Genomic DNA, 14,229 nt, shown 5'->3' with positions numbered 1-14,229 from the left:
AAAGGGGAGATTTGATATTGGTCTGTAGTTGGACAACTGGCATGGGTCAAGGTCAGGTTTCTTAATTAGGGGGTGGATAACTGCCAGTTTGAAGGATTTTGGTACATAACCAGTGCTAATGGAAGAGTTTATTATTTTTAAAACAGGTTCAATTACTTCTGGAATGATCTGTTTAAAGAAACTTGTAGGCAAGGGATCAAGAATGCAGGTTGATGATTTTGATGAGGAAATTAATGAAATTAAGTCATTCTCATGAATAGAAGTGAAGCTTTGTAATTGATTGTCTGTTATAATTACACTGCTGTCTACAGGGTTACTTGTAAAATAATTTGAATTTATATTAACCGTCTGGATTTTTTGCCTGATGTTTCAATTTTATTAATAAAAAAGTTCATGAAATCATTACTACCTAATGATGGTGTGCATGTGAGTGCAGTGCTTTTATTCCCTGTTAATTTTGCTACCGTGCTGAATAAAAATCTAGGATTATGCTTGTTATTTTCTATGAGGGTGGAGAAATATGCTGATCAGCAGCACTAAGAGTTTTTCTATAATTTAAGAGGCTCTCCTTCCATGCTATTTGAAATACTGTTAATTTTGTTTGACGCCATTATAATGGATTTTTTACACTACATTAGACTACATTAGATTTTTCTTGAATTATGGCTGCATCTGTTGTTTACAGTTCCAGTGTGTATTACTGCTGTTTTGCACAATAATTGTAAAATTGTATTATGTTGAAAAGAACTCAATGGAGAATATATTTGTTCTAAAATATTTTGTTTAATACTTGTTTTGATTCTTTTGTTTTTTTTTCCAATTTGTAGATTTTATTAATCTACACTTACACAAAATTTAAAAGCCAAATATTAATAAAATTAATTATAATTAATGTACTCTGTTTTTCAGGAAATGTGATTGTGCTGCTATTTCCAATGTTTTCAGTGTTTTCTTTTCTTTTTTATACTGTTGTACAATGTCTGGGTAAGTAGAGTATATATGTTTATTTATTTATTTGATCTAATCAATTTTTTACTGAACATTATAAATGCATTATTATATTTTATACAACAAGTACATGTAGTCCCCGACTTATGACGGTTCAACCTTAACCCTCCTAACCTAATGCTAACCTTAACCCTAGATTTCTTAATGTTACGATGTTGAAAGCGAAAAGAAGAAACTGTAAATATATTTTCAAACATTTGCAAACATAGCCGCGTAAGTAATATGGTACATTGGGACGCTGCCATGTATGTATCTCCCACCTTGTGAGATACTTTACTCTCGCCAGCAGCTGACAGAGTTTATTATTTGTCTCTGTGTTAGAGTGCGTATCCACTCGCGTATCGCCGCTCGTCCACGCACTGCCTGCCACAAATGTTCTGCTAAATGATGTACTATATTATGTTAAAATATAAAAACGTTACAGTATACTACCACATACTAATCAGCATTCTTTAAGACTCCTGGGTAGGCCAGGCCATGTATCCATTTTGATGGAGTCATCAGAACACATTTCCATCATAAGTTGGGTACGACCTCAAATTCAAACCTCTATATATAACCAGACATTAGGGTTGTACAGGCCAGTGCACTCTAAGTGCCGGTCCCAAGCCTGGATAAATGGGAAGGGTTGCGTTAGGAAGGGCATCCAGTGTAAAAACATGCCAAATCGAACATGCGGATCATAAATACGGATGATCCGCTGTGGCGACCCCTAATGGGAGAAGCCGAAAGAAAGTTATATATAACCATGTTATTTTTACATTCAATTCTTTAAAATCTATATTATTAGATCAAAAGATAACTGATTACAAAACTTCAGCTCTAAAACTAAAAAGTCCAAAACATTTTACACACAAACTCTGCTTCTGTCACCTTTGTGTTTTAGTCACCAGACGTTCAGAATCCAGCTCCAGAAACACTAGGATACAAAAATGTAAGTAAATATTATACTCTGTCTCACTCGCTGTCTCATTCCAGTGTCGGAATCGGAGTGAAGTTTTTTGCACAATGCAGCCCAAAAAAGACAAAATACAGGCATCGACTCTCAAACAGACATTTATTGAAGTTATTTTCACAAATGTACATGATTTTTTGTCAGGTAATAACTGGATAAACAAATGCAACTGCAGATTATTTACATTCAAGTGCAAATATATAAAATAAAGAAACAAACATAAAAAAACAAACACTAAATAACATGAACCATAAACCTGAACATGAGCTAAAACCAACACACGAGTCTTTTGAACAGTGAGACTTAAATACAAGACAACGTGATTCAGGTGTGAGTGATCAGAGACATGTGAGCATGTCAGGTGCAGTGGCTAATGGGTAATGTAATTCTTGGTCCATGACCCGGACAATTTGAAATCTAAATCCAATCATCACTATTTTAAGTGTAACAGTAAAAAACAGAAGTTAATGTAAAAACAATATCAATCATAATTAGAATTCAATTAAAATTGCGATTGGCTAGCAAAGTTACTTTTCTGTAGGTTTTATATACATATATATATATAGTGAGGAAAATAAGTATTTGAACACTCTGCAATTTTGCAAGTTCTCCCACTTAGAAATCATGGAGGGTCTGAAATTGTCATCGTAGGTGCATGTCCACTGTGAGAGACATATTCTAAAAAAAAACCAGAAATCACAATGTATGATTTTTAAACTATTTATTTGTATGATACAGCTGCAAATAAGTATTTGAACACCTGTCTATCAGCTAGAATTCTGACCCTCAAAGACCTGTTAGTCTGCCTTTAAAATGTCCACCTCCACTACATTATTATCCTAAATTAGATGCACCTGTTTGAGGTCGTTAGCTGCATATAGACACCTGTCCACCCCATACAATCAGTAAGAATCCAACTACTAACATGGCCAAGACCAAAGAGCTGTCCAAAGACACTAGAGACAAAATTGTACACCTCCACAAGGCTGGAAAGGGCTACAGGGAAATTGCCAAGCAGCTTGGTGAAAAAAGGTCCACTGTTGGAGCAATCATTAGAAAATGGAAGAAGCTAAACAGTCAATTCAGTTCAATTCATTTTTATTTGTATAGCGCTTTTAACAATGAACATTGTCTCAAAGCAGCTTTACACAGATAATGCGGTGATTAAAAATTTATATGTTCTTTATGAGTAAGTTTGTCCCTGATGAGCAAGCCGGTGGCGACTGTGGCAAGGAAAAACTCCCCGAGATGGCATAAGGAAGAAACCTTGAGAGGAACCAGACTCAAGAGGGAACCCATCCTCATCTGGGTTACACCGAATGTCAATTTGTGGCAGGTATACAATGTTCGAGGGTGCAGTGATGATGATCAAAAGCGAACTGTATTCCTGAGTCAGTGTAGGAGACTGTTGACATCAACTACAGTCCAATCCATCCTCAAAGCTCCCGTTCTTACTCCGGAATTTCATGGAACCACCCAAGGCGTTGATGACAAAACGACACGTGAATGTGAGGGGACGGCAGCATACAAATATCCCAGTTCACCAAACACTCTATATAATGTTCCCTCCAGATCTGAGCCTTTACCTAAGAAAAATCTACTGATTAAAGGCTTGACTGAATAAATATGTTTTCAACCTCGACTTGAACACTGAGACTGTGTCTGAGTCCCGAACACTGATAGGAAGGCTGTTCCATAACTGCGGGGCTTTATAAGAGAAAGATCTGCCCCCTGCTGTAATCTTCATTATTGGAGGAACCAACAGATAGCCAGCACCTTTTGATCTAAGTAGGCGTGGAGGATCATACTGGTACAGAAGTTCACTCAGATACTGCGGTGCGAGACCGTTAAGTGCTTTATACGTCAGTAGTAGTATTTTATAATTAATGCGAGATTTGATTGGGAGCAGTGTAGACTGATTAATACAGGGGTGATGTGGTCATATTTCTTAGATCTACTGAGGACTCTTGCTGCTGCATTCTAAACATGACTGTCAATCTCTAGGACTAGGGCTCCATGCAAGATCTCACCTCGTGGGGTCTTAATGATCCTAAGGAAGGTGAGAAATCAGCCCAGAACTACATGGGAGGAGCTGGTCAATGACCTGAAAAGAGCTGGGACCACCGTTTCCAAGGTTACTGTTGGTAATACACTAAGATCTCATGGTTTGAAATCATGCATGGCACAGAAGGTTCCCCTGCTTAAACCAGCACATGTCCAGGCACGTCTGAAGTTTGCCAATGACCATTTGGATGATCCAGAGGAGTCATGGGAGAAAGTCATGTGGTCAGATGAGACCAAAATAGAACTTTTGGGTCATAATTCCACTAAACGTGTTTGGAGGAAGAAGAATGATGAGTACCATCCCAAGAACACATCCCTACTGTGAAGCATGGGGGTGGTAGCATCATGCTTTGGGGGTGTTTTTCTGCACATGGGACAGGGCAACTGTACTGTATTAAGGAGAGGATGACCAGGGCCATGTATTGCGAGATTTTGGGGAACAACCTCCTTCCCTCAGATGGAGCATTGCAAATGGGTCGAGGCTGGGTCTTCCAACATGACGATGACCCGAAGCACACAGCCCGGATAACCATGGAGTGGCTCTGTAAGAAGCATATCAAGGTTCTGGCGTGGCCTAGCCAGTCTCCAGACCTAAACCCAATAGAGAATCTTTGGAGGGAGCTCAAACTCCGTGTTTCTCAGCGACAGGCCTGAAACCTGACTGATCTAGAGAAGATCTGTGTGGAGGAGTGGGCCAAAATCCCTCCTGCAGTGTGTGCAAACCTGGTGAAAAACTACAGGAAACGTTTGACCTCTGTAATTGCAAACAAAGGCTCCTGTACCAAATATTAACATTGGCTTTCTCAGGTGTTGAAATACTTATTTGCAGCTGTATCATACAAATAAATAGTAAAAAAATCATATATTGTGATTTCTGGATTTTTTTTTTAGATTATGTCTCTCACAGTGGACATGCACCTACGATGACAATTTCAGACCCCTCCATGATTTCTAAGTGGGAGGACTTGCAAAATAGCAGGGTGTTCAAATACTTATTTTCCTCACTGTATATATATATATATATATATGTGTAAACCTACAATAAACATATAAATCATATACAATGCCCAGCATAAAGGATAAAGGATTACACCCTGACAGATTTCTCAATCTCCCTAAATCATTAGAAAGTCAAACTGGGGTGAATGTTTCTTGTGATACAATACGACGTACACTGCAGAGGAGAGGCATGCATGTGTGTCGTTCATAAAGGAAGCCTCTACAAAAGCCATGCTTAAAAAAGCCCATCTAGAAATTGCCAAAGCTGAAAAATGTATGTTTGCAACAGTAAAGAATTGTGGTGGCAGTGTTGTTGCATGGGGCTTAATGAGTGCTGCAGGTGTCAGGGAGTCGCATTTTATAGATGGCATCATGAATTCACAGATACACTGTGAAATACTAGACTAGAAGATGCAATCTCTCTTTCAACACAATAATGACCCAACATACTGCATACATCTTAGGTCACTGGTTTGTTTCTGATGATGAACAGGATAAAATTAATTCAGTGGATAAGCATGTCACCAGATCTCCACCCAATAAATCACTTATAAGGGAGTGAAAAGACAAGTTGAATGTCATTCTGCATTCAGGATCTGAAAGACTTTATACTTCTATAATGGAGAAATGTAGATGGAGCTGTATGTCTCAGTTTGTTCATTCAATGTTTAGAAGAATTTGTACTGCTCTTAAAAATCAAGGAGGCTTCACAAAATATTCACTTTATAATTGCATTTTTGTAACACCTCATTTAAATTAAGTATTTTTTTGTTGAAAAAATTTTTATCTGTAAATATCAAAATATATGTAAAGATATGTTTCAAAAAAATAAAAATAAAAAAATTATATATATATATAGATGATGATGTGCTAAAAAAAAGTGATTTTTTTTTAAGCAAGGCAATTATTTATCAGTTTATTATTATTATTATTCAAATTATTATATTATTATTAATATTATTAACGTTGCTTTTGCTGCTTCTTTTTGCAGATTTTCGTCTCTTTGTATTAATAATGATAATCCTGGAGTTTCTAAATGTATCAGGGTCGATCTACTTCCATTACACTCTAGTGACTGATATGAAAGGCAAGTACAAATCCTGTTCCATTACTGTTTACTGGAGATTCTGTTCCACTGGATGATCCTTTTTTATAGTTTCATGTACAAAAGAGGTTCTAATTTATTTAAATTGACTTAAAATGATATCAGAGCAACTTCTTATTAAATCAGAGAACATACAAACCCAAATCCAAAAAATGTTGGGACACTTTAAGATGTAAATTCAGACACAAGGCAATGTTATGACCTTCTGTTTTAGCTTTAAAAGTGGCTTTTTGCAGTTTTGTGCTAGAATTATCTGTAAATTTATAATTTATCAATAATATTGTCATGATTACACTTGTTGAAAATGTGTTGTTATTTTTAGAGCGTGATGCATTGACCTGTGTGACGGTGTTCCTCTACGTCTTGACCATGATGACACTGTCTACAAGTCTAAAGCAATTATCAGGTTTAATCCTTTTATTACATTTAAACAAACTTGACTCAGATGAAAAAATAATCTTATAATTCATTATTTTTAATAATTTTATCTACAATTATTTTCTAATCCAAAAGTTTTTCTCAGTAGTGAGCATGCTTTGAACACAAGGAAATAAAAGGTCACTGTTAAAAGCCATTCATAAACAATACTAAACTATAATATAATAAACTAATATCACTCTGAAACATTCATCACAGGTGCATGTAGATTCTGTAGACAGTGGATTTAGTTTTTACTGTCACAGACTTGTTACTGATAATAGAAAGTCACTGATTGTGCTTTTATACTTCTAGAATCTGACTCCATAAACACTGCGAGACACCAGCGTAAGTACCCATATATTTTCAAGTTGAAGTACACAGTCATGTATCATTCACAATCTATCCGAGATAACATCAAGCCAAAATACCTTAATTCTATATTTAGAAAACAACACACTCATCTGAAAAGGAAAGGTTTGGTTTCTACTATTGTCACTTAAGTTCAATGCCAGAGTCAGCAGCAGACTGCAGTTCCCAGAACCTATATAAAGCAATATACAAACATGGCCTACAAGTTCACGTTTACATACACCGGATTATTGATCGCATACACCTGGCTCCAATCACAGTCACATTCATGCATAGTATTGAAGAACTTTCAAAACACATTAATATCAACTTTTTGTTTTATCGCCTAGCTTTTAACCCAATTTTCATTGTGTATTGGCTCTGTTTGCAAGCTCCAATACAACTCTCTCTTGCCATCATCTGAATCCACAACTGCTGTCTGACAGAATACTTGGTCAACAGAAAGCTAGCACAGCTCAGAGCCACAGTTCCAGCTACACTAGCTGCACTGGTGGCAACTTTCATAGTCTTTCTCTTTGATTATGTAAAGAAAAGTACCCTGGGGTGCTGGCTGGTTTCAAATCTTCAGTTCTACACTCCAGTTTTCACTCTACATCACTGGTCATGAAGGGGACCTGGAGTGTATTAAAATAAATCTCTAAAAAACAAAAAGTCCTTCCCAAGAACAGTGGAGTCTGACAGGGGAGTGCCACTCCAATCCCAAAATTGTCTAAGCAAGAACCTTGTGGAAATTCAAAGATGCTGTAAGGAGAAATAATGCTTTTACTGTGACAGTCCTTAACACCAGCTGGCACAATTTTTCTTTCTCCTTCCTGTGCCAGTTTAGACACTTCATTACAGTGTTGACCAACTCTAGCAACTCTGACTGGGAACTTCATAGATAGCACCCTTGCTAATGAACTCTAACTTCACTTACAACCATTTCAACACTATTAAAAGTTTCATCCCTGGCTGAAGGGGTAACATTTTATGGGGAGGTCTGTCATCTACTTCACCAAACATATAATCTGCCACATCAGCAATCCTTACAGTAAAACTAGCTTAGAAAATGCTGGTTGCAGGAACCCCAAACCCTTTTCACGATTTTCATGCAGCATCAGTATTTAGAGTACATCAAGTCAGCTAAGAGACTGAACCCCCAGGTATGCTGGTGCTGTTTTGCTGCTTCAGGACCTGGAAGACTTGCGGTGATAAATGGAACCATGAATTCTGCTGTTTACCAAAAAATCCTGATGTCCAGCCATCTGTTTGTGACCTCAAGCTGAAGCGAACTTGGGTTCTAATCCTAAACACACCAGCAAGTCCACCTCTTCTTCTTCTTCTTCTTTCGGCTGCTCCCATTAGGGGTCGCCACAGCGGATCATCCGTCTCCATACCACCCTGTCCTCTACATCTGCCTCTTTCACACGAACTACCTGCATGTCTTCCCTCACTACATCTATGAACCTCCTCCTTGGCCTTCCTCTTTTCCTCCTACCTGGTGGCTCCATCCTCAGCATTCTTCTGCCAGTATAATTCATGTCCCTCCTCTGCACATGTCCAAACCATCTCAATCTCGCCTCCCTCACCTTGTCACCAAAACATCCTACATGCTCTGTCCCTCTAATAAACTAATTTCTAATCTTGTCCATCCTCGTCACTCCCAACGAAAACCTTAACATCTTCAGCTCTGCTACCTCCAGCTCTGCCGCCTGCCTTTTACTCCATGCCACTGTCTCTAATCCATAAAACATCGCAGGTCTCACGACAGACCTATAAACTACCCTACTATCACAAATCACTCCTGTCACTCTTCTCCACCCACTCCACCCTGCCTGCACTCTTTTCTTTACTTCTCTAACACACTCTCCATTACTTTGCACTGTTGACCCCAGGTACCTGAACTCCTCCACCTTCTCCAGCTCTTCTCCCTGCAACCGCACCACTCCACTGCCCTCCCTCTCATTTACACACATGTACTCTGTCTTACTCCTACTGACTTTCATTCCCCTTCTCTCCAGCGCATATCTCCACCTCTCCAGGCTCTTCTCAACCTGCTCCCTACTCTCACCACAAATCACAATATCATCCGCAAACATCATAGTCCAGGGAGACTCCTGTCTGACCTCGTCCGTCAACCTGTCCATCACCACTGCAAACAGGAAAGGGCTCAGGGCCGATCCTTGATGCAGACCAACCTTCACCCTGAACCAGTCTGTCGTACCTACTGCACACTTCACTGCCATCACACTGTCCTCGTACATGTCCTGCACCACCCTCACATACTTCTCTGACACACCTAACTTCCTCATACAATACCACAACTCCTCTCTTGGCACTCTGTCGTAGGCTTTCTCTAAATCCACAAATACACAATGCAACTCCTTCTGACCTTCTCTATACTTCTCCATCAACATCCTCAAAGCAAATAAGGCATCTGTGGCATGAAACCATACTGTTGCTCACAGATGGTCACCTCTTCTCTCAGCCTGGCTCCCACTACTCTTTCCCATAACTTCAGGGGAATTAAGTTGATCAGTCACACCATGTAGTTACTGCAGGTCTGCACATCTCCCTTATGCTTAAAGATCGGTACCAGCACACTTCTCCATTCCTCAGGCATCTTCTCACCTTCCAAAATCCTGTTAAACAATCTGGTTAAAAACTCCACTGCCATCTCTCCTAAACATCTCCACGCTTCTACCTGTATGTCATCTGGTTCAACCGACTTTCCACTCTTCATCCTTTTAATCGCTGCTCTCACTTCCTCCTTACTAATCCTATCTACATCCTGCTTTACCAACTCTACATCATCCAACCTTCTCTCTCTCTGATTTTCCTCATTCATCAGCTGCTCAAAATATTCCCTCCACCTTCTCAACACACTCTCCTCACTAGTCAACACATTTCCATTTCCATTCTTTACTGCTCTAACTTGCAGCACATCCTTCCCAGCTCTGTCCCTCTGCCTGGCCAATCGGTATAAATCCTTTTCTCCTTCCTTAGTGTCCAACCTCTCATACAGCTCCTCATATGCCTTTTCCTTGGCTTTCGCCACATCCCTCTTTACCTGCTGCCGCATCTCCTTGTACTCCTGCCTACTTTTCTCATCACTCTGTCTATCCCACTTCTGTTTTGCCAACCTCTTTCTCCTTATGCTCTCCTGCACTTGTTAATTCCACCACCACGTCTCCTTTTCTTGCTTTCTATTTCCAGATGTCACACCAAGTACTTTTCTAGCTGCCTCCCTCATCACTCCTGCAGTAGTTGCCCAATCATCCAACACCTCTTCAACACCACCGAGCCTCTGTCTGACCTCTTCCCTGAACCTCACACTACACTCTTCTTTCTTCAGTTTCCACCATCTTATTCTTCTTTCAGTCTTAACTCTTCTCCTCTTCTTCTTCACCTCCACAACCATCCTACAGACCACCATCCGATGCTGTCTAGCTACACTGTCCCCTGCCAACACCTTACAGTCTCCAATCTCCTTCAGGTTGCATCTCCTGCATAGCACATAGTCCACCTGTGTGCACCTTCCCCCACTCTTATACGTCACCCTATGATCCTCCTTCTTCTTAAAATAAGTGTTCACCACTGCCATTTCCATCCTTTTAGCAAAATCTACCACCATCTGCCCTTCCACATTCCTCTCCTTAAAACCATACCTACCCATCACCTCCTCATCACCTCTGTTCCCTTCACCTACATGACCATTAAAGTCTGTTCCAATCACCAATCGTTCTTTCCTAGGTACACCATCTACCACTTCATCTAATTCACTCCAGAATCTTTCCTTCTCCTCCATCTCACAGCCAACTTGTGGAGCATAGGCACTGATGACATTTATCATCATCCCTTCAACTTCCACCTTCACGATCATCACCCTATCAGAAACTCTCTTCACCTCCACTACACTCTTACTGTACTCTTCCTTCAGAATCCCCCCTACACCATTTCTCTTTCCATCCACACCATAATAAAACTGTTTAAACTCACCTCCAATGTTCCTGGCCTTACTCCCTTTCCACTTGGTCTCCTGAACACACAACATATCTACCATTCTCCTCTCCATCATATCAGCTACCTCTCTCCCTTTACCCGTCATAGTACCAACATTTAAAATACCAACCCTAACCTCCACTCTCCTATACTGCTCCTTTCCCTGCCATCTCTGTAGACGTCTTCCTCCTCTCCTTCTCCTTCTTCGGCCAACAGTAGCCCAATTTCCACCGGTACCCTGTAGGCTAACAATACCTGTGGCGGTCGTTGTTAACCTGGGCCTCAACCGATCCGGTATGAAATTCTCATTTGTGAGCCGCATATTTGATTTGGCACATGTTTTACGCTGGATGCCCTTTCCAACGCAACCCTCCCCATTTACCCGGGCTTGGGACCGGCACTACGAGTGCACTGGCTTGTACATCCATTATGGCTGGGTTAACAGCAAATGGCTAAAAAACAAAACAAAATGAAGACTTTGGAGTGGCCAAGTTTTAGCCATTTGCTGTTAACCCAGGAGGGTTGCGTTGGAAAGGGCAAGTCAAAGTCCTGACCCGAATCCTATTGAGATGCTGTGGCATGACCTTAAAAAGGGGGTTCATGCTCGAAAACCCTTTAATGTAGCTAAATTACAGATAAGTGGAGCAAAATTCCTCCACAGCACAGAAACAGACTCAGTGTAAGTTATCACAAACGCTTGATTGCAGTTGTTGCTGCTGAGGGCGGCCTAACCAGTTAATAGGTTTAGGTGGCAAACACTTTTGTACACAGGGAAATGTAGTTTTGGATTTTGTTTTCCCTCAATAATAAAAACCTTTATTTAAAAACTGCATGTTGTTCCCTTGTGTTATCTTTTACTAATATTTAAATTAGTTTAATGATCTGAAACATTGAAGTGTGAAAACATGCAAAAAAATAAGAAACCAGTAAGGGGACCAACACTTTTTCACACATGTCTCAATGACCATAAAACCACATGGTCATTAACTTAATCACTAATTTCCCCCCATTGGAAAGCAAAACTGTCATGTTCAGAGTTGACCGATCCATACTCTCTCCAGCCTGCCATCAACATTTACAGTTGCAGAAATTGTGCTGAATAATGTGTTTGTGTACTTTGACATCCCAAGCTTTGTTATTTCCAATTTTTTTACAGGCTTTCAGACTTTTGGTCCCAACTGTACAGCTGAAATTCTGTTAATAGAATTTCAAAAAATGGTGTAGAATTATTGATGCTTTGATGATTTTCATTCATCATAAAATGCAGCTTTCATTGGCATTCTTAAAGATATGTATCAGAAGTGAGGAGAGTTATAACGGCTTAGAGCGCTGGAAATTTGATGTCCATGTGTATAGGTGTGAATATCATGCTGAAAGGATCTGAATCACTTCTTATTACTGATAGAAATTGATTGATTTTGCTTTAGTTACCAGACCTCCAGAATCTGAGTCCCCATCCACCCAGCAGCGTAAGTACAAAAATCAGGCCATAAAATACAATTATTTTTATTTACAAAAAAAAAATTCCTATTTTTTCTAATCGTGATGTTTGTATTTCAGGTGTATGGAGTGTGGTTGTGTTGGTAATTGGTTCAGGGCTGGTTGTTTTTGTGAATGCTGCTGCTTTATTAGTGGAGCTGATCCTAAAAGCACGTGAGTCTGATTTTAATAATAATAAAAAGTTAATCACTATATAAATGTTATTGTGAAATTACTGACAAAAATATGATGTCAGGGATCCACCTGCCACGCCCCCTTTGGTGGCTCTCATGCCTCCGCTCTCCCTAGAGCTCCGGGCTTAACCACGCACACCTGGGGCTCATGATCACTCATGCCTCCGCTTTCTCTGGAGCTCCAGGCTTAATCACGCACACCTGGGGCTCATCATCACTCCACCCCGCTTCTACATAAGCTCCTTACTCACAATCACTCCTTTGTTCGTTATTGTATGTATTGGTTGTGAAGGTATGTGTTCAGTGTTTCATGCAGGATTCTATCTGTTCCGTTCCATCCGGACTCCACAATCCTGTACCGGCTGCGCTTCTTCTCCCCGTGCATCTCGGATCAGCTACGCTTCTCCCCAAGCGCACTTCGGACTCTCTTAACCTAAGGACTGCCGTGTGTGTGTGTGTGCATGTGTGCTTGTGTGTTTCGCTCTCCCTCACTTTTGTTATTTAAAACCTGAGCGAGCTGTACTTTGGCTTCCGCCTCCTGTTTCACTTGCACCCTGACAGAATAACGAACCTCCTGAAACGGAATATAAAAAAAAAAAGAAATGAAAAAAAAAAGAAAGGAAAATAGGGACATGATCGGGTTGCCGCCGTGGTCCCGGCGCGATCCAAGCCTCGAACAAAGGATTCGCTCTGCCGCGATGAAGCAACAGCCAAGCTCCGCCTCTGGAAACACCCGGAAGCACGCTGACGATTCATCCTCGCCATCCTCGCCCCCGAGCTCCTCCTTCGGCGACGTCTCGCTCCCGAGCTCCTCTTTCGGCGACGTCTCGCTCCCAAGCTCCACTGAATGCGACGTCTCCCTCCCAAGCTTCCCTGAAGGCGACGTCCTGCTTCTGAGCTCCCCTGTCGGCGACGTCTCGCCCCCGAGCTCCTCCGATGAGAACGTCTCAGGCCCAAGTCTCCCACAAAGCGGCTTGCCTCCATGTTCCTCAGAGGATGACAAAGCACTCCCGAGTTCCTTTGAAGGCGTCGCTGGGCCTCAGGACACCATCAAGAACGTCTTCCTGTTCCTGGTCTCCGCCGAAGGCGTCGCTACACTCCAGTCCTCTCCAGTGGGCGTCAGTCCACCCCTGATCCCCGCCGAGGGCGTCACTCAGTCTCTGGTCTCTGCCATGAAGGTCGCTCAGCCTCTGGAGTCCACTGAAGACGTCTCTCTGCCTCCGGCCTCCGCCGTAGACGCCTCTCTGTCTCCAGCATCGGCTGCAGGCATCACCCTGCCTCCGGTCTTAGCCCTGCCTCCGGTCTTTGCCAGTTTTTTCGCTCTGTTCCTGGCCTCCGCGGTGAGCTGCGCGCAGTCCCGTGTCCTCGGAGTGGGCATACATAAGCTCCTCACTCACAATCACTCCTCTGTTCTTTATTGTATGTATTAATTGTGAAGGTATGTGTTCAGTGTTTCATGCAGGACTCTATGTGTTCCGTTCCGTCCGGACTCGAACAATCCTGTACCGGCTGCGCTTCTCCTCCCCGTGCATCTCGGATCAGCTACGCTTCTCCCCAAGCGCACTTTGGACTCTCTTAACCTAAGGACTGCCGTGTGTGTGTGTGTGTGCTCGTGTGTGTGTGTGTGTGCTTGTGTGTTTCGCTCTCCCTCACTC

The 14,229-nt window shown here is 41.4% G+C and overlaps 1 protein-coding gene across 2 annotated transcripts in view; it reads left to right on the top strand.

Annotated features, from left to right (window-relative positions):
- LOC310734359 (uncharacterized protein) overlaps positions 1-14,229 on the top strand; it is a 133,117-nt gene that overhangs the window by 51,885 nt on the left and 67,003 nt on the right. For both annotated transcript variants that reach the window (XM_083556270.1, XM_083556269.1), the window contains exons 10-16: positions 910-984; positions 1,895-1,942; positions 6,018-6,113; positions 6,454-6,537; positions 6,864-6,896; positions 12,329-12,370; positions 12,462-12,554. In XM_083556270.1, the coding sequence (XP_083412396.1) occupies positions 910-984; positions 1,895-1,942; positions 6,018-6,113; positions 6,454-6,537; positions 6,864-6,896; positions 12,329-12,370; positions 12,462-12,554 (471 nt within the window). The remainder of the gene's footprint in view (positions 1-909; positions 985-1,894; positions 1,943-6,017; positions 6,114-6,453; positions 6,538-6,863; positions 6,897-12,328; positions 12,371-12,461; positions 12,555-14,229) is intronic.

This window comes from Silurus aristotelis (genome assembly GCF_946808225.1).
Source record: "Silurus aristotelis genome assembly, chromosome: 12".
Classification (NCBI taxonomy): domain Eukaryota; kingdom Metazoa; phylum Chordata; class Actinopteri; order Siluriformes; family Siluridae; genus Silurus; species Silurus aristotelis.
Note: the sequence above shows the minus strand (reverse complement) of the source record. Positions and strands in the feature narration are given on the sequence as shown.